The sequence below is a fragment of the Pelobates fuscus genome, chromosome 5 (genome assembly GCF_036172605.1).
Source record: "Pelobates fuscus isolate aPelFus1 chromosome 5, aPelFus1.pri, whole genome shotgun sequence".
Lineage (NCBI taxonomy): Eukaryota > Metazoa > Chordata > Amphibia > Anura > Pelobatidae > Pelobates > Pelobates fuscus.
In genome coordinates, this window is record NC_086321.1 from 102,488,182 (window position 1) to 102,515,110 (window position 26,929).

General features: G+C 35.5%; 1 protein-coding gene across 6 annotated transcripts in view; it reads right to left on the minus strand.

The window, feature by feature from the left end:
- The window catches only part of SEMA6A (semaphorin 6A), a 166,564-nt gene that overhangs the window by 20,978 nt on the left and 118,657 nt on the right, over window positions 1–26,929 (minus strand). For 4 of the 6 annotated variants that reach the window (XM_063454110.1, XM_063454112.1, XM_063454113.1 and 1 more), the window contains one exon: window positions 9,831–12,995. The exons of the other annotated variants lie outside the window; for them this stretch is intronic. In XM_063454110.1, coding sequence (XP_063310180.1) covers window positions 11,806–12,995 — 1,190 coding nt within the window. In that variant the 3' untranslated portion in view covers window positions 9,831–11,805. Of the gene's footprint in view, window positions 1–9,830; window positions 12,996–26,929 lie in introns of those variants that run through there. 6 annotated transcript variants of the gene reach the window in all.

Genomic DNA, 26,929 nt, shown 5'->3' on the forward strand with positions numbered 1-26,929 from the left:
TGGGTCAGTGCAAATCCTATGAGATGCTTTGTACACTTGCTCAATAATTATTGTAAATACATTCAAGATCACTCTAGGTTGTTACATCACATTTAAGACATTTTTAGTCCTCATGAGCGCATCCGAATGTATCTTACCGGGAACCCACAAATCATTATAAGACAATAGCAAAGAGGCAATATGGGGAATACAGAGTAAGGTTGTAGGGAAAATTAACAGAACTTCATTCCAGAGTTTGCAATGAAATCAGTACAAAATAAGCAAACCAAATGCCTTGTAAGCATAATGAAATCTAACATAGAAATCACATCTTGATAACGCCACAAAATAGTAGGCTATTATTGTATAAATTAGTCACCTATAAAAATACTTATTACCTTATTATCTCTGTACAATTAAGTTACTGCTCTATTAAAAGGCTTATCAATTGGTGATTTCTGTAAAGATAAGTGATAACTACGGTAATATGGTCTCTTTCACACACTATTCGCATCACCCTTTCCTCCCTGAGTTCTCTCCAAGTCTGGTGAATGAGTTATTTAGGGGGAAATTTATCTAGGTGATACAGGTGCTGTTTTGGGTGCAAGGTTCTTAATGTTTTTTTTTGGTCTGGTTACTAGGGCGATTGCACCTGTGCACAAGCAGTGAAAAACAAGCTTTAATGAACTACAACTCCCAAGATCCTCTACAAAATATACTGATGCAAAAAAATCTGGTGAATGATCAGGGTTGTAGTTATTTAATGATGCATACATATCTAACTATTAGTATGTTGTGCTTGCTAGTACTCTAATGCTCCAATAAAATAGCCTGTAGACATAGGGCTAAAGGCACAGTCTTTGGATTGAAACCCAGTTACTTTCCTTAGTTGTTACCAGACACTGCTAATCCACTCTTAATATTAATGGATTTGAACATTGTAATATAATATCTCTGAGACAATGACTTCTAAATTCTTCCTATGCTGACTGTGGTCACAGTGTCAGCAAAAAGAGGGACATCTAAGTCCAGTCCTTAAGGGTAAACCAAGATTACATTTTATATCTTTAATTATATGTTAATCCTAAATCCTCTGTCAAAAAAGAGCTTTTGAAAACCAAAATCTGACAATGTGAATCCCAAGCCATTTCTTGAAGTTTAAATTATGTGTTGTATTCAGTTTTCATTTACTAATCTGAAGAAATAAAATGTGCAAAGTGACTTTCCTATTAATGAAAATCCTGGCGCCAGTTCTTAGATGTGTTTGCGAAAGACTTTTCTTGAGCTGACACTTCTTCTAGATTGTAAGCTCTTTTGAGCAGGGTCCTCATCAATCAAATGTTCCTGTAACATTTTGTAATTATCTCATTCAGTGTTAAATTTCCCCCTTGATCATATTGTAAAGTGCTGCATAATATGCTGGAGCTATATAAATGCTGATAGTAGTAAAAAGAAGTATAAGAATATTAATAACACTAACAGTAATCACAGATCTTTCAGACAGACATTACCAAAAATTAGATGGAAAAAACTACTACTCCCATACTCATAAGCAGCGTGTTGTTTGTGTGAGCTGTACTTTAACAAGAACAAGATCTACATTATACCAACCATGAACGAACAATCTGAAGGTCAAGGGGATCAAGAAGCATCATCTGACATTCCAGATGTAGTCCTCAGCAGCTGGAATGACAGATGCTCTGTACCTGTTGTCTAATCTAAATGGTTTTTTTGTTTTTTTTTTACGGGTTATTTTTTTATTTTATTTTTTTCTAATTTTGTGTAACATACGAAATGCATTTAAAACTTTCCTACTTAAACACTGAGACTTGCTGAATAACAAAATAATAAGTATAAATATAAAAGTATCAAGGAAGGTGCACCCACGGGACTTTGTAAAAAAAAAAATCTAAAGTTTTATTGTGCTATTATACACCAGAAAATGTGTCGACCTTTCAGTCCTCTATGGAGAGAATTCCCACAGAGGACTGAAACGTCGACACATTTTATGGTGTATAATAGCACAATAAAACTTTAAGATTTATTTACAAAGTCCTGTGAGTGCACCTTCCTTTATTCTTATATTTTGGCATCAGTGATTTGCACCCAGGCAAGGACAAGACCGGGAGAGTGAGTGCTGGATCCACGTGTATATATTATATATATATATATATATATATATAAATAATCAAAAAATTCTCAGAAAAAGAGCTACTGTGCCAAAATCCCCAAAGATAAGTATAAATGTTTTGCACATTCCAATGTGAGAAGAATGCTCACTTTTTCAAAAGACTGCTTGGTGCTTTAATAAAACAGTGTTGCTAGATTGTATTCTTTTTCTTAAATCATCTGCCAATTCTCATTGTTGATGGCGGTAGGACAATGCTACATTACCAAGGTCAGTGAACACCTGTGAATGTTTCTTAGTGTGATATTTTGTTTCATGTTCACCGAAAGATTTTCTTCGTTAAAGTGTATAAAAAAAAAAACAATACATAATGAATGCATCCATTGTTTTTAATTGGCAAGCTATTTGTGGCGTGTTTTCCAATCTCTGTACTATCTCACTGAATAGACAGTGGTTAAATAAAAGACCTATAGCACAACCAACATAATAATAAAAATGCTCATTTTGGAATATAATATTTACTGTTAAAGTATTTAATCATCTCAAATGTTTTTTTTTATATCCTTAGTTCACAGAAATAATATAAAAGTATTTATTTAACCTGACAATTTAATTTAAGATTTGGCTGTTTCCCTGTATGTCCTGGGGTCTAAATCCTAATATCTAATAAAACCCCTGTTATTTTAAAAGAAAGCTCACAAACTGTAAGAAGATACTGTAAACTATATTGCACGAAGAAGCAGCCACAATTGTGAATTGTGAACAAAAGTGAATTTAAAATTTAAGACCAAAGTAACCAAATTGGAAATATAGCTGGCTGGAATTTTCCAGTTTAGTTATTTTGAGCTTAAATGTAAAAATCACTTTGGATTTACTGTGAATTCTCACATTATTGAATAACACGTGCGCTCCCTTACTTAGTTATAAAAGCCATAGAGATGCTCAATTTACTGTCTCACATGTCAACGTGTGGATCCATTTAAGATAATTTTTTTATGGCTCCTGGACACTTTCATAAATTAGTTACTAGTTAAAAGCAACATGCTTCACTTAAAAAAAATATTTAAAACAGCTTTATAAATCAATATAATGTAATTTAGCTGGTGTAACTAATCTATTCAGAATTCTATGAGTAACATACCATCAGCATTAAAATCAAATATATACAAAAATATATAAACCTTAAAGGGGAAACTCAAAACCCATAAAACACCTTAACATGCTGAAGGGCTTTATGTGTGGAGAGTGTGTCCTTTTTTATTTAAAAAAAAAAAAGTGCAGATTTCAATAGAAATTTACACTTTTACTAATTACTTGTTACACTTCCCAGGCTATCAAATAGAACATCTGTTGTTTTACTTCCTGGTTGTTTAGCTCCTTGGAGCTAATCTCAAAAGTCAGGCGAATGCTCAGAGCATCTACCTTGCCAAGATTTCTCATTGAACTGCATTGGAAAGCCAGTGATTGGACAGCCACAGCAAGTCTGGGCAGGGTTAAAAGGGGAGGGCTTGCAAAGACTTTATACAAGATATTTTCAGTTTATGCAAGCTATTTTTAGATATACCCGCAATGAATAAAATGCAAGAGGGGCATATATAGTAAACAGTGATTTATATTTTTAAATCTTGTATTTGTGCAGTGGTGTGTCCCATTAAAAATGGCCAGATGTCTGTTACTTAATGTTTTTCTAAAAAGGTTTCAAAATGTTCTATGCAACATAAGTAAATCGTATACAGAGGTATATATCTCAAAAAGAACACTCCAGACACCATAAGAACTTCATCTCAATAAAGTGTTTATGGTGCAAAGAGGCCCTGGCTGCCATCTTACCTTATGGAATTTAACCATTCATAAACAGTTTAACCCTAAAATTGCAAAGATGGCACCCACCTGCTCTGCCCAGCAACTTTCTCCGATGGTCTGATGCTTCAATTGTGAAGCCTCGGACTGGGTGCCACTCATAGGCTAAGAGCATCAGATGATGGTCTCACTCTATCATTAGCTTACCATTCATAAAACCGAGTAATAAAGGTGTGTTCATAGACATTGTAAATAAGGACTTTCAATTTAAAATATATCCCCTACATATTCAGAATATGCTGCCGATCACTTACCGTATGATTTTGGACAGTAAAATACATTCATTTATATAGCAACCAATATATTTATAAAAATCTAGAGGAATTTGCCTAATTTATTAACAAGTGAGAAGCAGGCTATTTTAAACACATTTTAAACAGATTAACCTGATATTGGTAAAGTTGAGCCACAGGAAGACTTGACTGCACTTGTAGTCGGTCAGAGTGACAGAACATCACTAGAAGAGTTAAAATTAAGCAAATGTGTAGATGTGGTGTTTTAATGAACATTTGGAATTGTGGAGTGATAACGTCCCTTCCACAGTGCATATACTAAAATACATGAACTCATGTTGCGCTTATCATAGAAAAACCATCAGTGCATACTGTGAAAAAAGAATAAATTACCAAACTAAAAGGTCATAAAAATCAAATATGGTTTGTTAAATAACACAGTGATTATACCATACAAGAAAGTTACTATCTTCAAGAATTTTAACTTTCTTGTAGCATTCAACATATGACAATATACATCGAGCACAGGCAAAATGAAACATTGCTAAAATGTACGCATAAATTAACTGTCTGGAAAATGAATAAAAGTAGCAACATTTAAAAGATAGATACCAAAGTCTTGAATACTATTAGTGTTTCCTGATACAGTTATGGATTGAAAATACAGATCAAGAAAGATACTTCTATAAAACTTAGTCCATCTCTTTATGTTTACACTTCGATAGAGAATGCTCCCCCAAAATGAAACTATTCCCAATAAAACATGCTCTTAACTTTCTAAGAATTGTTTCTTATCTGAGTTGTTACACTCAGCGAGTTATAGAGATTGACTGTGTTACATAAGTCTCTCTAGATCTGTTTTCTATCCATTTTCAGTTGACTTTGGCAATACTATAACTATGCTAATTATATTGGCTTTTGGATGATCTTTGTTGTGCAGGAGTTGATGTCTGAATTTTGTTTGGTTCACAACACACAATATATATTTTCAAAAACGAAAGGCTGTTCTTAGCTGAGTTAAGATGCAGCACATTTAAGGACATCACTTTTTCTGGATAAGAGGTCTTAATTGAGGGTTCTAAGATTAGCATGCAGAACGATAATAGAACAGAACGGGAACAAAGCCATGATGAAGAAGACATGATGAAAAAGTAAATGAGTAGAACAAAGAGACAATCAGGATTATTTCAACATGATGAGAAGTCACATGGAAAAGGACATTTCTAAATTATGTTATTTCATTTTTGTGTTTATTAGTGATTAGTGCATGGATTAACAAAGTTGAGTGCCATATAAGGGCTGACAAGTGAGGCTGAAGTCATCTAACACAGGCAAAGTTGCTTGTATTCAAACTGATTAATTATAAAAGATACTAATTTGACCATAAATACAACAGCTCAGTGTGGAGGCTACGGGTTCTATTTCACATATTTGTGTTGAACCATTAACAGAACCAGAAATGTGGAGGTGTAAATTTTGCAATATTAATTGCGGTGGTTTCTAGGTGCCTGAGAGAGCCTTTGTTTTTGTCAAATTGCTCCCAAACATTTCGACAACAAAAAAAGTGGAAAAGTACTGTGGTCTCTTTCCACCATGACCACTATATATAATTGATAGTAAGTAAGCTGCATACAGTGTTCCTTTAACCAGGTCAGTACTTTATTTATATAGATAATTTTGTTTCTTGGATTTTCAAAATGAAGAAGTAAATCGGTACACTTGTCCAGGAAGTGTTATCTTTTGCAGATTGTGAGGAAGATGAAAGATGTAGAAGACATAACCGAGTTAATTTAAATTACAATTTGTACACTTTAATTTCTCAAAATAACAGCCGACAGGAAACATATGTCATAATCTCGCTTTCCTTTTAGATTAAACTATTTTCTGGCTTTTTTCTTTACAAGCTAAAGTATTCAATAACTGCTCCTAGCAATAATTTATTTAAAACTGTAAAAACATTTTTACAGTATTAACAATCTGTGCAGGAAGGAAACCTCTAATTACTTAGTGCAAGATGCACCACATCTAAATTGGTAAACTTCCATAGGTTTCATGTTTGCACAACCTTGCAATAAAACACAGACACATATTTGGATTTAAGCATTATTTGCATGGATTGCAAATTAATGGGTAATGAACCTACCCAGAGCTCATGTTTCTACCAGTACCTTCCTTTACACTGTCTGATCTCATCTCTACATAATTTCAACCTCATGTATATTCACTCATGTACTTTGGAACATTTAGGGGTGTATGGCTTGATTATCCCCTACCCTCTTCCTTTGGCAATAGTAAGAAGGAATAGCTGCAAGGAAAATGGGGCAGGGCTGACCCAGGGAGTCGGCTTACACAGTAAAACAAAAATTAATCTATGTGTATATAATTTATATATATATATATATATATATATATATATATATATATATATGTTTCTCTATGTTTCTTATAAACCATGAGGAACATTCCACTATATGTATCTGTTCAAATAAGATAGGTATCAAAGCAAATTTAGCTTAACAAAGAAGTTTTAGTGTCTAGATCATGACTCTGAATTCTAACGGGTCAATTCTCTGACATTTAGGAATTAAATCACTTTTGTTTCTGTTTATACAACCCTGTCCACACCTCCCCTGGCTTTAAATGTTTTTATTTCCTGCTCTGTAAATTGAGCTTCAATCACACACAGGAAGTGTCTACATGGGCTAGAAGGCAAATATTAACAGAACAGAGCAGAAGATAAAATTAAACAGAATGTGCAGTAAAGGAAGTGTAAACATTAGATCTCTCTTTACAGGAAGTGTTTAGGAAGGCTGTGTAATTCACATGCAGAGAGGCGTGACTAAGGCTCTATAAACAAAGGTTTTTAACTCTTAAATGGCAAAGCATTGAACAGTGAGGATGCAGGGGCATGATCTATATACGAAAAAAACTTCTTCATTAAGCTAATATTGTTTTGGTGCCTACAGTGTCCTCTTAAACTTGTAAATGTAGGTTATGTTTGCCTGTTATCTGTTTCTCCTCCTACCTGTCTAACCTTTTTTCTAAACAATGGCATTTAAGTCATTCACGGGTGCCTTCTTACACCACAAATGAACTTTTCACCACGAGTCCTACACTGTACAGCTCATCAACCCCATTACTTTCTCCCATCCTTCTAACATTTACTTGTCCTTCCTTTAACAATGCTGGATTTAATTCCATCTGATTCTGTTGCCAAATTAGCCCACAGATGTATAATCCCTAATCTAAATATAGCAGTAATAAATAAATAAATATAAATGTGTAAAATATATGCGTTTTCTTTTTACATATAACATTGACAGAGTTATTTACTAAAATGAGAATTCAAAGTGAATTTCAGATTTAAGGCCAGAGAAGCTAAACTGAAAGCTTACTTACTGAAAGCTGACTTAGAGTATTGCACCAATTTGGATATTTTGAATTTAATTTGAAATTAGATTTGAATTCTAACTTTAGTGAATAACTCTGTAAATGTTTAAATCAGGACAATGGCAATAGAGTCATGCTGACTTTTAAAGTATGAGCACAATAAATATAAAAAAAGCAATGTGCAATTCTCCTTAAACAGAATGAAATGCTCAGATATTCTATGTAGTACCATCCTGACAATTTCTTCTATTCCTGCAATTTCCTGATGAAAATGTAATGTTCCCATTTTGTCCCTGTCTTTCAATGTCTCAGTTACATATTTGTTTCAATCACTTTAGGCAAACAAATATATGCAGAGGAAGCAACACTGGCAGAAATAAAAGTCTCTAAAATAAACAAGTGATTTGCATATGTGATGTGTTCTATTCTAAGCTATCCTCACATGCTAGCGTGTCAGTACTGCTACTTTGAAAGGCATGATAATTAGAAAGCGTGTTAAAAAAAGGGAACGTATGGAGAAATAAATATGATTTAATTTTTAATTATAAAAAGTCTCGTAAACATGAGTGCATTATCTCTGCTGCATCAAAACCAATTAAACCCAACCTCACTTTATTTCTAACCTAATTTTACCAATTTCATATCATTCTTTAGGAAGTTGTAGGGGAAGTACAGATCAGATAACACAGCAGCCAAAACCAAAATTTAGAACAGTCTGTTTTATTACCTTATGTAATAAAGATTTATTTTTTTTACTTTTTTCACCTTTTTTTGTACAACATACATTAATTTGTGAATGTTAAGGGATGTGGAGATGAAGAAAAATGTGTATAACATTACAATATTTTACAACAGTACACAATTAGGAATCTGTATTTTGTTCAGTCTATCGGTGTATAGCAAAGGTGGATAGCAAAGGCACACATAGGCTTATAAACCCAACATTGTAAATATAAAAAGAAAAAATATATATATATAAAAAAGCTAAAATAATGTCATCAAAAAAGGAGGAATAGCTAACAAAGAACAGAACAGAAATGGGCACATTTGACAATACTGAGGTACCAAAAATTAGTTTAGTTTTGTTTTTAGCATTTATTTGATATCATTCACTACAGACTGTGTATTCTGTTATGTAAGAGAATCTATTGGTATTAGTTTTGTAATCATACAATTTTAATTTGAATGCTAATATTTTTCTAATATAGATAAAATAAGGCACTGTATAGTTTTGGACACAATACTGTGTGTGTTTTACATCATACAAGTAAGTGTTTACATGATGTTGTGATCTTTAGACACTTCAGGGTTAACTACAAAGTGGAAGTAAAGGTCAAAGTTCTAAAAGTGGAGTAATCACCATGGATGGAGCCTGCTGTTTGCTCCACTCCATAATTTTACCCCAGAATTGATCATTTTATAAATAACCCAAATTTGTTTATAGCTACAGGTAGAAGGTTATTTTTTTTTTTTTTTTTAATTTTTTACTACCTTCCATAATCTATTCCTGATTTGCTCAGTGCCATTTATTCATAGTAAATATTGTATCACATATTGCTTTTAAGTATATATTTTGAAACTGCAATTTTCTGTTTGCTGACATATAACGAATCAAGCACTCATTAGGACACTTTTTGAGACCTGTTGACACTAATTCAACCCTGACACCTGCATGTTTTTTTATCCGTTAAATTTAATTTTTTGTTTGTAAAACATGTTTTATTTCAAAATCTTTCTCAACTATTCACCTTATTTAACACTACACTAAATTGGTAAGGAAAAATAATAAAAATGTACCTCTGTGAATATGCGTGGGACATAAAATAATTCAATGATAACAATTTAGGCAAAATTAAAATGAATTATAAAAAAGTTTGAAAAGTAAACTGGTGTGCAAATAGTACTTGGGAACACCATAAAAAAGTACAGATGGAAAAATAAGTCAATGGAATGGTATGCATCCACCCTTGTTACACACGTTGGTCTAAACCATCCTGATTTTCTAAAAATCACTTATAGATAAGCGGACTTCAAATATGTCATTTCAATCAATCAATCAAAAAATAAATCAGACAAAATAGGTACAAAATGAACAGAAAAACACTTTCTTTTAGATAAAAAACAAGGACTCTAAAGAATGTTGACACAGATGTAATAGCTTTTAAAATATAACCTGTGTACAGAAACTAAAAGAAAAATTCACCAAAAGGGTATTCTATTTTTTTTTTTCTACTGACATCCTTCTGATTTTTCACGTTATAACTGTATTTAATGACAGCAGGAACCAGCCTGCCTTAAACTATCTATTTTTATTTTAGACTGTACATACAAACTGTGGAGTGGTTTGGAATTTTTTGTACGGAATCCAGCCAATCACATTCCGCATTTTGTCGAGTGTGCACACTAGCCGTGAAGACAGTATATTATTTGATGAATAAGTATCACCATACTGAAATGATATGATACAGAAAAAAAGGGAAAGTTGGGAAAGGAAAATACCACCCACAACAGTGTACACGTACTGCCAGCATGATACAAGGGTTGTTCGAGGATAGAATTGGCACATCCAGAATAATTAAATGAATTACAGGGTGCAGTACAGCCAATATTTTTTGAAAGAAATTGTGGAGTTATGTGTTACCGCTACATTCTTCTCCAAACTGATGTGGTCTAACATCCGTAATACCCAGCAGAACCTGCCAGCACTGACGGGAAGAAGGACTGCATGGGTAAATAAATATCTACAACTATTTGAAGGAAAAAGTTATAGGTACTACAACTCACAAGTACACACAACTGAGGGTGTAAGGCACAAATTTACATGTGGAAGAAAGATTATTCACAGATAAAAAGTCCCTTGAAGAACCTGTGAGATAAGATCATAGTTTCTATGCATGGTTTCAAAGCTGGCATATCACTTAGTTCACATCATCGGTGGATCTCTTCGCTGAATCACATGCAATGCAAAGGAGGATGGCATGGAGCAAACTAGCTCTTTCATAAAAATAAAATAATATTCACCACTGACAAAGACACTTTGACAGCAATGCTATACGTAGAGGTTAAAAAAGAGACCTAACAAATTCATTTTTCTGATAGAGTGAGCAATGCATTAATCCTTTGAGTGCTGTGGATGGGTGAGTGGTAAAGTATTGGCACTCAGAAGGTTTAAGAGAGCTTTTTTTTGTATATAAAAAAAAAAACAACAACAAAACAAAAAATTCCCAAAGGCCCAGCCAGTACATTTTTCATATGAAAAATAAATATTCCCCCATGGATCCTTTCAGAGAAGGGTGGATCGGTAACATTGTCCTATTTAACATGTCACATGCTCATTCTCTGTGCCAAAAGAAATAGGAAATACAAAGAAAAATGAATTTATAGGAAAAAAAAGATGATGGACCAAGAAGGAATGGCAATGAAGAGTAAGTAACATTAAAAGATAATCCAAACACAAATTTCAGAATGCCAGCTCACAATTATTTCCTCTGCCAATTTATTGGAAAAAAAATAATTATAATAAAAGTACTCAACTACTCCAGTTAGCAGTATCATGTTAAATAGGAATCAAGTCCATTGTCTTTGTTTTATTTCTTTTGTCCATAGAGCTGCTCAGAAAGTTATTTGTAGGACAGTCATTTCCTTAGGAAAGACAAAATGAACAATAAATAATAGGAGTTACTATTGTTAATGGTCACATGTTATTCATTAAAAAGAGAGGAACAGCAGAGATCGGAAATAGCTGTGCCCAGTTCGGCATTCGTCTGCTAATCGAGTGGTTGTAACACTGATGGGCAATTCACAGTATCTGCTCGTAGTAAACTTCTGCCATCATTCAATTTGAGTTAGCATTGTCTCTGAAGTCATACGACATCCATTTTCTTCTTGTTGCTTGTTAGTCTTCTGTGCTCCTCTACCAGTCCAGGTGTATCGGGAGGTGAAGGTAACATTCAGCATTGTGCTTTTGGCTCATGGGTGTGATGTCTAGGGGTGAATTAATTAACAGTAACAACTGTCTAGTTTTTGTGCAAGTCCTGCAGCTGCAAACTTAAATCGTACATCAAATGGTTTTATAAGAAAATATTTTCACTTTCTTTTCCAAAGATTCCTTAGCTTAACAACAGCTTTCTTGGAAATTTTAGTTTATTGATGAAGTTGCAGTACACTGGCTCAAAATGGCAAATTCTGTTACTTTATTTCACCTTCCTGTTTTAATTATGTACATGCATCATTGGAATTAATGGATGATGAATGTGGTGCAAAGGTAGGTTTGGGTGGTACATCTGGCTTTAAAGAAGGAGTACGTTTCACACCTGATCTGGGTAGAGAGTTATAGGCATTCATGCCAGGCTGCCTCGTTAGAGTCACTGTCTGCCCTTGAGCAGCATTGAAATGTATAGAGTCTACTCTTTGTGGAGCAGGAGGAGGGTTGTCCCCTCTACCAAAACTCTGATGTCTGGAGAGGTGAGAAGAATTTGATGAATTGGTATTGTTTCGTTTGAGAGTCGATGTCTGGTGAGTTCTTGTTAGCGAGTTTGTAGGGTAGTTTCTCTTGTAATCCACATTGTAAGCAGAGGAGTGCATGTCTATGCGTTTCCCCATTCCATTCTGAGACATTGAGGAACTTGGAGGTCCTAATGATGCCTCTCTTTGGGGCACTTTCGGTGGAATGATATCTAGATTTTCCACTAAATTCATGCCATGGTTTGGACTTTTACTGCTTAGATGTTCTTTGATTGCTTTGTACTCTAGAGTAGAACTCTGGTTTTCAATAGATATTTGTGCCACCTCAGTTAGTTTTGGCTGGTCTACATAGTCATGTTGATACCCCTGTTGGGTAATTGGAAGGACCACAACACTAGGGATGTGGCTGGGTGATGCTCTGAGAGGCAAGTCAGTTGGTATGACTGGTGATCCCATTGGAGGCATATCTTTTGTACAAGCATTGATGATGTTTTGATTCCGTTCCCAGTCTCGACTGCCCCGGCTTGGCTTCCTCTTCTGTTGCAGTGTTGGCGTGGACTCAGGTGTTGGTAATGCTGCAAGGTCAAGGTGATGCTGTTCAGCTTTGATTAACATTTTAGCAGTTGTTCCTGGAGTGGACAGTTTCCCATTATGCATCAATGGTGTAAGAATAGCCTCTGGCTTAGGGTCCTTGCTCTGACTGTCGCTGAAGAGTCCACTTAGCTTTGTAACACTTGCCATAGAGCCTCTACGTGAATGATTAAGATCTTTGTCCTTCCTCTGTACTATATCCACATCTCTTCGCCGATGGTCACAGATACAATACACAATTATTCCAGAGAAGACAGCACCCATCACAAAGGCTAGAATAACAGCAATGGCCAAAAGAGTAACTGGAACAAGCTGATCGTGACCTTTGAGGTAACTTTCACGAATAACTCCTGAAACAAATATGACAAACAGTTAATAAAGTCAAGATGTGTATATAAAAAAGCTACACAATACTTTCTACTTTATTTTGTTCTGCAAAGTGCTTTCAAAATGTATTTTTAGTTTTTCAGATAACATTACGCAAATTATTTTTTTTAACAGGATTTCAGGCTAAACCTTCTTTTGGATTTTTAGGTTGGTAATATAAAGGTTAGCACATATATGTTTAAAATTCAGTCTATCATTGTCTGTTGCCTGATAGCTGTTAGTGCATAGCAAATATAAATGTTTGAAACAGCAACAAGAAGAGAAATCAAATGTTGCTGCCAGGTCTATTTACTTGATAATCAAGTGTGCCTGGTACAATCACACATATGTTCTACCATCATCTAGACAAGTACGGAAAAACAAAAAGAAATGAACATGTCACATTGTCATGTTTGATAAGAGCAGAAAAATAACAGATACTTTTCCGAGTGCTACAAGAAGGGCCTTGAGAAAATGTCTTCATGTTGAATATTTACAGAATTCTTATTAGTCTAGTAAATTACATGAAGGACAGCAAATATGTATTAACATGTTTTTACTGCCAACAAAATTACGATTTCAGTTAAAAACATGAAAAGTGAATTTATATAAAAAGTTTATTAGTGTAACTATAAGATGAATAAATATGAATGGCTGAATTAATAAAATGAATAGACAAAATTCTACATTTTTACACAGAACGTAACATGCATATTCTTGTTATTATTCTTTTATAAACATCACCAAATTCCACAGCACATTATACATTTATGGTGAGATCATTTTGTTATGCTTTTATTCAGGAAATTATCTATTTAAGGGTTCAACTAATAACTAATCTAAAAAAAAAAGTAAAAACAAAAAAAAAAAAACTAGAAAATAAACAGCCGATTGGGTGGAGGAGTAGCTGCTAGAGAATATGCTCTCAGCATGATTGTGCTTTTTTTCTTTTTTTTCCTGTTCAAAAGTATGCCAAAACATTAAAATAATAAATGGTAACACAGAATATACACATATTTTATGCTCTGCTGATTAATGCAAAGTTAAGTCAAGTGACAGATCCAATTTAAACTTGTAGTTAAGTACACGCAGATTTTACACTAAACTTTTTATTTTATTTGTGGAGATGTATTTTCTCTGGATTCATTTTTAGAATCCCTGTTTTTTCGCAATATTGCTTTATTTTAAGATTGAATATCACATCGCTTACTAACTCTACAGGAGTCTTAATTTAAACTTCCTACAGTGGATCTGGCCTGGCAGACGATAAAGGGAAGTCAAATTTATCAACAGTTGGAGATCTGCATTAATTTCAAACTCTAGAATGCAAGGATGCGGTGGAAAATGACTGTTTTTCTGGATGTTGCTGCTTTAACCCAATATGGACCAAAATATGCCAATATGCCCTCATCACAGTGCTAGTGTGACATGTTAGACTTATTTAGCTTTTGGAGCTCGATATAACTCTGTAGGACTTAATTCTATGTTATTTTCCATTTTGGAATATGATTCTTTGAAGATAACAGATAACAGATAATATCAAGAGTTCTTAAGTGGTTGAAACACTCCAGAATATTATAACTCTACCCTAGCTCAGGTGAATAAAGAGTCACCTGCGTGCCGTAAGGGAAATCCTCAATTTGTGGCTTGTTAGTGGGTCCAGAGGACAGGGGTGAAGAGTACATTACACCACAGCCCTCTTTCCATGCCAGATAGCTGTAGGGGTGACCCTTCCCTAATGTTGTTAGATTACAATTTGCATAATGCTAATTGCCAGAAAATTGTGAGAGTTGCAATTAACATGGCCACCAGAAAAGTATGGGAGTTGAATTCTAACAAAATTTAATTGGACGAGGAGAGCTATACAACACTGCTGTATAGTTAGCAATGCAAACAGGTTCTAAAACTGCTTTTAATATGGGAATGGATCTAAAGAACCTGTTGAAGTCAGTAAATATGCTGGGGTTTATTCAGTAAAAGTTTAGATCAGGTTATTAATCTTGTTAAAATTCTGTAACTTGGCTAAATTTTAGGATTTATTTTCCAATTTGGTTATTTTGAACTAAATTATTACAAAGTGTTTGTGAACGCTCCAAAAATCACTGCTTATGTACACATGACATGACAGGGTATATTTAGGCAAGACATTTTTACATATTAAATGGATTACGTATTTATTAAATGCTTATATTATGCCATGTGAATTTCAATCCAATCTTTGATTAATTTAACACAATTACAGTATATATTAGTACCATAACAAAATTAATGTCAGCAGAAAATGGTTAATTATGTGCATAAATATGTTAAACTGCGAAAATAAAACAAAAAAAGAACAGCTCACTTACCTTACAACAAAGCCAGCGTTAACGCAGTTGAGAGGAAAAACTTTACTTTTACCCTGGGTTCGGCAGCATGGAGTCAGTCCATGCTACGCAAATTTATTCATTTCTAATCCTGTCTTTACAAATGGATGTGCCACACGTCACAGCACTCGGGATCATGACGCCATTTCAATTTCTACAAAGCCGCAATGGCAAACATGGCAATGTTGTGACATCACAACATTGCAAGTGACGCAGTGTGTACAGCCTCGCACACAAATGGCGACTGTGCTAGGCTGCAATGAAGTTTTTTTTTTGTTTGTTTGTTTATTTTTTTAAAGTCAGCACAGATTTTTTTCCATGCTGCGGAAAAAGGGTAAAAGGATAGTTTTTCTTCTGAATCCCACCTGCCCCCACACCCCCACAAATAAATACACAGTTTTAGTTTTGCGCCGTGCAGATTGTTTGTTATTTCCACATGTGTCAATTTGTTTAAGCAATGTTTAATTAAGAAAGTTAGAAAGGAATGGTTGAATAAGGTAAGAGAAAAGTTAAAAGATTAATTTGACAGAACAATCATTTACAATCAGTATTTACAAAACACTCAAATCTCTTGCTTGTTATTCCACAAAAAGCAAACATATATTCACTGCAACAACGAAAGTACACGGAATGTATCTGCCTCTATGCATATTATAAACATAAACTGTACCTATATATATATATATATATATATATATATATATATATATATATATAGCTAAATGTAAGTAAAGACCACATAATATTGCAATACTGAAAATGTACATATTTATTTATTTTAACCTAAAGTAAAAAAATAAAAAGTATTGAAAATATAATTTGATTTGGACACATTACCAAAATAATGTGAATAATATACAATAAACAACATTGAGCAGTGTGCCTATGTGTGCACATTAATATGTGTGTGTGTTCCACCAAGCTATTCCTTAGAAATATAAGTAAAATAAATAAAATGATAATGTCGTATACCTGATATATAACGTTGAGGCAAGTATTATGAGCAATTAATGCCTACTTGTGGAAACGAGTTATAAACCACTCGACCTTCAGTCTCGTGATTTATGATGTCTCAAGAACTGTTCAGAGGCATTATCTTTCCATAATACACATTTTAATGTTATCTCTCTCTCTCTTCCTGGTCCATAATTAGGTCTTGGGATTTCAGGAAATTGTAGTGTTAGAGTTTTTGAATTATAGCAGAAGAGCCCATAGCACCAACTAATCATTATTCTACTCTGGCTGGTCTACGACACGTTCCTGTGCCATAGTCTGAGCTTTTATTTTTTTTAAATTTTTTTTTTTTTTACCTTATCCCTCATACAAATCCTTTCTCCCAATAATGTGACTTAGTCAGGAAAATATAGGTGGGCAAAAATAGACCACAAAGAGCAATTCCATATTATTTTTGAGTTTATATATTCTAGACTTGTTTATGTGATTCTAAAGTTTGCGATTGTCACTTTAGGAGAAAAATTTTAATAAAAAATATGGAAGATTCCTTAAGAAATCCAGTTATTAAGGAATGGGAACTTTTGCTGCTGTATTTTGTCTATAAAAATATTAATTCATACAATATTTGTTTTTAATTTATAGCTGGTGTATTACAGTTATTATTCACTGAGATAAAAGTGATATACCATGCACATTGCACAGTCTATCCGATTACTTCAGCATATAAATAAGGTTACTGTTAAATACTAGAATGTGAAACATAAAGCACACTAGTCATGTAGCCTGCAAAAAAACAAAACAAAAACAGAACAGTATGACTTAAGCCTGGAGTTCTATTACAAACTTATAAAATGTCTTCTAATCTATATCTTGCTTTCAGTTAAAAAGCTTGACAAAAATATATTATATTGATTGGAGCCGGTTATGTATGATGGACGTGTCATTCACTATATAATGCTGAACTGACAAATAGGCATCTGTGTAGAGCAAAAAATTAGAGGTCGAACAAAAGTTAACAAACAGCCTCTTTGTATCTGCCTTATAGTAATGGAGAAATGTGATTTCCACTTATCACAATGAGCTGCAATCTAATGTAGCCAGTAAACAAACAACAGGGCACATCTCAAAATCCAAAATGAAATTAAAATTGATGTCATGTAGAGTTCTTGTGACAATATATTCTAAGACTTAGAAAACATTGCCAGGCTGCATTCTCTGAGGTTTATTTTGTAAAATGTGAATTATTGGAAATGGTAAATGAATTTCAAAGTCCAATTGTAGGCCAAAATAACCTAGGTACATAACCAATTTGTCTATTGTAACCTAAAATATGATGTTCAATTTGAATTTATTTAGTTACTAGCCAAAATGTGAATTTATTTCACAGGCCCGCAAACGTCCCGATTTTGGTGGGACAGCCCGATTTTCAGATCCTGCCCAGGCTTTGTTCCCTGATGTCCTGCTTTTGGGGACACCAGGGAACTAGCCCTTACAAGCATAGCGCTAGTGTGTCATTAGACACGTTCATGCTATGCTCAGGACATTAGGACGCTGCAGAGGGGAAAACAGTGCTCCATGTATAGTCCTCCTTTTCTGGGTGACCTACTTGATTGGACGACAGCTTGACGTGCATTCGTGCCAGACTGACCTGTTAATTTTATAGGCAGACCCATCTCCTTTCTGGGCGTATCTGCCCATTTGGGTGGAGCCCTTTCACACATCCCACCGGCATCCTGTGAAGTTCGGAGGCGTGCTTTCATCACCCTATTAACTTAAAGTCTTTGAAATTATTTGCTTTCTGTGCTTAATTAAGACAGCTAGCTCTTAGTACTTGGAGTGCAACAGACTGAGTACAGTTTCTAAAACTTTCCTTTTATTGTAGGATCCCTCTCTGTATTTATATGCTGTGTCATGGTATAAGAAAATTGGTTGTTGATAAATAATATGCATACATAGTAGAATCCTTAATAAAAGTCAGTCTGAGTCACTTTGTCAAGTCATAAAGCAGAAATCTTAATGTCCTCTATTGGTAATGATTAATACTCTTAAGAGGAGATCTGACCTATTCCTTTTTTGCTGAATTGCAGCATTTTGTACCAAGAGAAGGAAAACATTCTTCCCAATAATGTAGAAATGTACTGCATGTATAACGCATGGGAGTTTTGGAATACGAGATGGAATAAAATGCACTTGTAGTACACATACTGATTGTGGATATTTAGATTATGTTTTGTAAATAAACCATCCCGATGATCTAGGAGTCATCTTGTGAAAGAACGTTTAATTGTATCCTTGCCAACAAACCACTAATGAATGTTTTACTGCTCTGCACCAAATGAATAATAAATACAAACTCATAGTTCAAGTGGTCTGTCTGCATAGCACACCAAAATAAAACCCACAACATTCACTCTACAAGGAATCTTGGTTGTATTAATAAGCCAGCTTTTATTGAAGAACGCTAGGGGTTATATTACCACGGTGCTATAAATACTCAAGCTTACTATAAAAATTATTTTTTTTTAAAACCCGTGGCTGAGCAAACAATATTTAATGTGCTGTATACTAAGATACATAATGTCATAAATGTGCAGTGATAGCTAAAGTTTGTGAAAAGCACATTCCCTTCCGATTAGCTGTGCAGATAAGAACTCCCAGGCATTGTATACTCAGTACTTTTCTCCATTATTTCAAGAGGACTGATACTGGGAAGTCCTAGTAGTATTAGAATTCTAAGCAAGAATTTAGTCTTTCCTGTAATACTCCTTGTGCAAAACACGGCAATTCCGCTAAAGAATGTGGAGGTCGGTCCCCCTCTTAAAAGCATTAATCATTACCAATAAAGGACATTTAGGTGGACCAAGCAGAATATTCTTCTTGCGTACAGTTACCAATGTCCTAGGAATTTATATTTTGAATTCAATGATCGGCTGTAAGATCTTAAATTATACTGTATACATTTTACATTTCTAATTAATTTTTCCATGTGTCATCATATGTACAAACAACTGTTAATTATATATAAAATTCAATATACAAGTACTACTGGCTTGTTTATAAACAGTGAATTATATGAAGATGAACGTAATGTTAGTGATGCTAAATACCTGAAACATGTTTGTCTAGGAGTTTTGGTTGTAATAGCATACCTAGCACTTATATAGCAGCAAACTATGATTTAAAATCTGACTGATAAGGAATGTTATTACATATAAACAGTGATAAACGTTTGTATGCTCACAGTCTGAAGCAAGGCAAATATGTTGGGTTGTATAGTTAAGGGGGTACTCCACCGCCCAAATCGCCCCCCAAATCCCCCCCCCCCACAAAAGTAAGAGTCATTGTTTAGTATATCACAATGAAAACATGCATGCATTTAATTATGCATGTTATTTTATTGGGTTTATATCTAAAAACAGCTTGCAAAAGGTGCAGATCTCTTGTCTGCAGTCTTTGCAAGCCCTCCTCTTCTTACCTCACAAAGACTTTCTGTGGCTGTCCAATCACAGACTTCTTAACTCAGCTCAAGGAGAAGTCTTTGCAAGGCAGTTAGTTTGGGCAATTACCTGTCTCTTGAGTTTAGCTCTACTGAGCTAAACAAACCAGGAAGTAACAGGAACAGTTGTATAGTTTACACCACGGGTTGGGGGGGGGTTACCCACAGAGCCGGACTGGCCCACCGGGATACCAGAAAATTTCCCGGTGGGCCGTCGGCACCTGGGGCCGGGGAGACATCTTGGTGACCTGCGGCCGCAGGGGGAGCTCTTCTGGCGGCCGCAGGGGGAGCTCTTCTGGCGGCCGCAGGGGGGAGCTGGCACCTGGCTGTAATGGCAGCCGCAGGGGAAGCTCTTCTAGCGGCCGCAGGGAGAGCTGGCTGTTCTGTCTCTGCCGCCAGAAGAGCTCCCCCTTACAACCAGAAGCCAGCTCCCCCCTGCAGCCGCCAGAACAGACAGCTCCCCCCTGCGGCCACCAGAAGAGCTCCCCCGGCGGCTGCCATCAGAGCTCTCCCTTCTGTCTGCCCACAGGTAGCAACAATTATGTGTGTCAGACTGTCAGTGGGAGTGTGTGCCTGTGTCATGGTGTGTGTCTGTCTGTCATGGTGTGTGTGTCTGTGTCATGGTGAGTGTGTGTGTCTGTGTCATGGTGAGTGTGTGTGTCTGTGTCATGGTCTGTCTGTGTCATGGTCTTTCTGTGTCATGGTCTTTCTGTGTGTCAAGGTGTGTTTATATCTGTCATGGTATGTGTGTGTCTGTCATGGTACATGTGTGCCTATCAAGGTGTGTGTCTGTCATTGTATATGTGTGTGTCATGGGGTGTGTGTGTCTGTCATAGTATATGTGTGTGTCTGTCGTGGTGTATGTGTGTGTCATGGTGTCTATGTGTGTTTTTAAAAAGTGTTTTTACTCACTTTTCCCAATGTCGTGCTGGTCTCCCCTCGACTCTATGGCTGAGATCATCAAGCTTGATGATCTCAGCCAATCCGCACTGACACAGGAAGCACATCTAGTGACCGTCTGAGTGTCTGTCACTAGAGGTGTCACTAGGAAGCAATGTAAGCACTGCCTTTTCTCTGAAAAGTCATTGTTTACATTGAAAAGCCTGCAGGGACAGGCTATAGACACCAGAACCAGTACATTAAGCTGTGTGTGTGTGTGCGTCTGCTAGTGAGTGAGCTTGTGTTTTTATGTCAACGAGCTTATGTATATCAGTGAGATTGTTTGTCTATGCGGCTGTGGATCAATGAGCTTGTGTGTGTCAGTGAGATTGTGTATCTGCATGTGAGTATGCTTACTGTATAATTAATCATTTTACTCTGAAAGGACCAATATTTTATATTAGAAAAAGCAATATATATTTGATATATATATCACTCAATCATCTGGGGTGGTAAGATATAGCCTTACATATTACATGCAACAAGATATGGCGCAATTACTTATGGGGCTGGCATATATTTTTTTTCCAGGGCTGCTTTGTATCCCCAGTCCGGCCCTGGTTACCCAAATCTACCACCACCTGTTCATATTCCAAGTTGGCCTAATGTCTCTTAGGCCAGAAGCTTTGCAGCCCTCTGCTGGGCTAGAAGCAGAAAAAGGTAACTTTAAAGAGAAGGAAATGATATGATCATACTTTAAGAATGTTTAGGTTGCATTTGCCAAAGAGCTACTCCTGACAGTGACAGGAAGAAGGTAGTCATAAGAAGGTGTGTGTGTGTGTGTGTGTGTGTGTGTGTGTGTGTGTGTGTGTGAGGGCGGGGTAGGTTAAATGTAAAAAAAAAAATGCTAATTTTGGTATTAGCAGCATAACTGTTTAGGATGGAACCAGTTACTACAATACAGTTACCAAACCAATAAACTTTCAGTGAAGACCAGCAAATTACTAGCTATGAAAATGATAACATAAGAAATCATCTGTGTATTCTGTAAATGATCTAAATGAGAACGCAGAATGGAGAGATTATTCCTCCGCTCCTGCTGATAAACTAGTAGAATAAAATGTAGCGGGTGCCATGATCAGAGGCAGCAGGAAATGTATCCGCACGTACCCCATATAATCCTATTATTATGGTTACTTTTAAAAAGGCAGAAATTGTGTTCCAAAAGCCATGAGATAAATTAATAACTGTTCACAATAAGATTGATAAGTGCTACCTTGAGGTATAGTGCAGCATTACTAGTTAAACTGGAATAAAAATAATGTGTTTTCATTCACGTTTTTCTTTTCATCCATTTGCTATTTCATGAAGACACCAAGAATTTTCACCTATTCATTTTATACAATCTCTTTTCTTGTCACCTCTTGCATGTTGACTTTGTTTAACTAATAGCAGGGCACAGCTAAATGATGCTCTACGTGGAAGTACTTGTATTATGAGAAGCATTCTTTTTTTATCCCTTACACAATAATGTGTAACAGATCGCAATGGATGGGACCTAAACATTGGCAAAAAGAATGCAATAAATTAAAGAGAAGATTTTTCATGAAGTTAATAATTAATGACAAACTTTCAGTGGATGACTATGCAGGGAGCTTTTTGTACATGCTGTGGGTGTTAAAGTTATTTTAGTCTTCTTATCTTCAGGCGATGCTAAGTGTGGATAAATGCGTTACAGCCCACTTACCTTTCCCAAGTTATTGTTTTGTTGCCATGCCAAATATATAGTGCGCATTGGGTTTTTTTTTTCTAGTAAATTTGTGATTGATTATTTCCTAATATAGGTCTCTTATTCACATGGATCAGTGCAGACTGTTATTACTGAGATGGTAAGAGAACCATGTCACTAAACAGACTCAGAATAGTGATCCAGGAAGATCATATATGTGTGCATGCAGATGTTGAGTGCTGGAGTTGTATATATGCATGAACACTTATACATACATCCATGCACAAATACCAATACATATACCTACACATGTACAAATGTGCACACACATACATAAACCTGTATATACACCATATACCTACATATATACATACACACATCATATATACCTATATATATATATATATACATATACATATATATATATATATATATATATATATATACACATACATACACACACATATACATATATGCACACATAGAAATGCACACCCTAGATGTATATGAGTTTGGGAAAGCATACATAAAACATGAAACTTTATATATTGGTATAATAAAAATGATATTGTATAGTGCTGCAACATAAGTGGGTGCTATATAAATGTCAAACATAATACATAATAATAATAAACATGCCATTAGAATGCATCTTAATATTTGGTTAAGTAATTCCCCCTGTTCTCCCTCGAAACATGAGTATTTCATAAGTATAGAATCTTTATTAAATACTCACATTAACTGTGTTGGAATCTCAGTGAAATTCCAACCAAGTCAATAGATACACTGAGACAAAGTAAGACTACTTTTTCTCTGTATATTTCCAACGCCTGACATTTCAGAAGCCGTCTAGATGTATCAATGCCACCAGTGATGGCTGCAGGGAATTGGCTCTGTCTACGGAGGGTCTTGCGCTCTCATCTTTACCTACTGCTCCCCAGGCCACCAGACCCTGGGCAGCAATGTCACCATCGGGTGCCTTTGTGAGTTATACAAAGTCCCCAGACTGTGACATTCTTCTTTGTGGTGTTTCATGGAGTATCTGTGCATATTCATCAGATCTAAATAGACTATGAATGACATAAACACCCACTGATAAGTCTGCAAATAGAGATGTCCCGAACAGTTCGCCGGGAACTATTCGCCGGCGAACATAGCTTGTTCGCGGTCGCTGCGGCGGGCGAACATATGCAATGTTCGGTCCGCCCCCTATTCGTCATCATTGAGTAAACTTTGACCCTGTACCTCACAGTCAGCAGACACATTCCAGCCAATCGCAGCAGACCCTCCCTCCCAGACCCTCCCACCTCCATGACGAATAGGGGGCGGACCGAACATCGCATATGTTCGCCCGCCGCGGCGACCGCGAACAAGCTATGTTTGCCGGCGAACTGTTCGGGACATCTCTATCTGCAAACACTAACACATTTTGGACTCATGTAATTTAATACAAATTGTATTATGGGAAGCAGGATGAGGATACCCCAGAATTTTGTAACAATTCATCATGTAACCAATGCAGGGCTTGCTTAGTATATATATATTTTATGTTAATTTCAGAAACATAACTAAGTACAATAATGTAAAATGTTTCTGTAAAATGTCAGTGCAAGTCACAACCCTTTCAGGGCTTGGGGTAGGCATACCCACAGTGACCATAACTGGATTAGAACTTTATTAAAACTAGTCATGAATGTGTAAAATATACAAACAGGAAACAAGTCCAATTCTGCCATGGAGCAGCAATCATCCAAAATTCAATGAATAACAAGTAGAGAAGATACCATATGTGATGTCAGAAATAAGTAGATGTGTGTTAACATACATATGAAAAATGTGTTATCCACGCAGTTGCGATTATAGACAAATGCCTACAGGAATGCAATATTTCTCTCCCTATCTAAATGTCCTACTTGTGCTTTGTGCAACTTGACAGTCTAGGTCAGTGATTAGTAACCTTGGCCCTAAAGAGGTTTGTGAATTACATTTCCCATTAAGCTCAGCAGGCACAAGAGGCCACAGTTGCATCCCTAGGAAGAGGTATTGATCTAGTATCTGGTCCAGCATATTGGCATTCATTCACCACTGAGAGATGTGAGGTCTCAGACAAGGCATATCTATCAGCTCCCATCTTGGAAATAATGTCTGGTGAGTCCTGTGACACCTTTCCGATGTGCATTCCTGAAAAACCATATCTTTAATCAAGGTAATAAGTACTACAGGAAAACTCTCGGGCATCCTGGTGGTGTTTTACCTTTACTGTGCTTACAAAAGTCACCTACATGGCTTTACCACCATGAAGGTCTTATTCACTAGATGCATGATTACTCCTTACTGTTGGTAAAAGCTGGATCTTTATGGGTGGGATTGCAAGGTCGCAGGTTTAGGGTAAGCAAGTTAACAGTTAAGGGTGCACCAGACCACTTGCTACTGATGGAAAATGGAAGCCAAAATAGGAGATTTTATTTTAAAATCAGAGTAGCTATTTGGGTTTCCAGTTCCCTATAATTAGATATTTATTGAATAAGGTCTTAACTTGATATTTTTACCCCCAATCAGAGGAATAATCATGCATCTAGTGACAAGTAATAAAGAAAAAGCTATTCTGTATATAGTGACAAATGTATGTAAGGTAAAGTATATTAATGTATATTGAATATCAAAGGCAACCAGATCTAAACATTCCTAAGTGGAAGCCCAGCATGATGTCATACATGAACAGTTATGATATATCCCCTACAATCTGCTGCAACAGGGAATATATACATGACATGCAAGTATTTTTTTTCTTTTTCAGAATTAAGGTTGTGTCCATTTGTGTGTCTGTTTAAACATTTACTATAATACATTTTACATATATTTATACATAATACTTAATAGTGACACAGACAAATCTAATGTTAAACATGTTCTCCAACTACTCCACCCTTAATCTATTTTAGAATATAACTTTAATCTAAATTTCAAGTGACCCCTAACTCACATTGCTAAGCATGCACAAAGAAATATTCATCAAGCATATGGTACCTATCATTTTATCTGCTGATATTTTGCCTATTTTTCAAAACTAAATAAATAAGGCCATATGTTAAGTACACAGCTATGTGATTTTGAGAAGTTTAAATATGTCTTTAAAACTTGTAGACAATATTGTAAATCTAGAAAAGCTTTAGCGTTACTTTTATTTTTTCTATAAACTCTCATATTTTCTTAGATGGAGCTACGCTGCCAAAAGAGAAGGTATATCTATAAACAATGATTTCAAGTTGAACACAGAGATGTAGCTATGGGGACTTTAGGGGCTGAGTCCCAAGATATGCGTCTATTTAGCTCTGGATCTCATTAGTTGTAGGGGTTCAGCAGTATACTTTACAGTTTTATTTTACTTATATAGAGGCAATTGTTTCTCAAAGAGCCAGAAATATATATAATAAAAGATCACTAGTATAGTTCTCCACTGAGCTAGTGAGGGTGAAGATACCCCAACTCTTCAGTAGGAACAAAGATAGGTAAGATTGCACTGAACATCTGACTGAACCTCAAGTTCTTGTTTCTGGCTATTTGTTCTTTGACATCTCAGAAGACATAGTTGGCATAGAGGTGAGGCCATACCACAAAACATATAATATGTTTTGTTTTTTTAAGTGAAGATGGGGAAAGATTGGTAGAATGTCCTTCATACTAAATATGGTGAATGTGCCACAAAAATGCCACCATTGCCATTGTATGATGATATTGTCGAACATGTTGGTAATTGCACAGCTAAACATAAATGCACATCTGCAAATATTAATGGCATAGAGAACAGCTAGGCACAAATGCTTGGCTGAATGTGCGTCACCAACTGGCTAAATGTGATTCCATTACAGCTTGATACAACTCCCTACAGACATACGGTAACAACATAACAGTAAGAGTCATGTACCTCAAACATTGTGAATAGCCAACCTTGGCTCAGGAATACAGTAGTTAACAGTCTTCCTGCATGTTGTGACTGCATACTTAGTCATATGCAGCCTGCCTTATCTCTATATATGAACATCTACATGGAGAGTCAAAAACAGCCACATAAATACATTATAGCATTTAATGCTATTTTTACTTTTGTCTTGGACACTAGATAAGGCTCACAGGAGAGCCTTGCTCAAATCCTAAATGGGACAGATGTGCAAAGAGAGGCATGGTATCTCCATAAAATCTTAATTTTCTTCTTCTATTTCTGTTTTTGTTTAGCTCTTTCTAAATAAAATATTCATGATATTGAATATGAACAAGATGTCCACCACCCTCAATCTGACAATTCACTTAACTTTGTGTTTTACACCCCACCTCCTATAGAATGTAAGCTCGTTTGAGCAGGGTCCTCTTCAACCTATTGTTTCCTGTAAGTTTATTTGTAATTGTCCTATTTATAGTTAAATCCCTTCTCATAATATTGTAAAGCGCTACGGAATCTGTTGGCGCTATATAAATGGCAATAATAAATAAATAAAT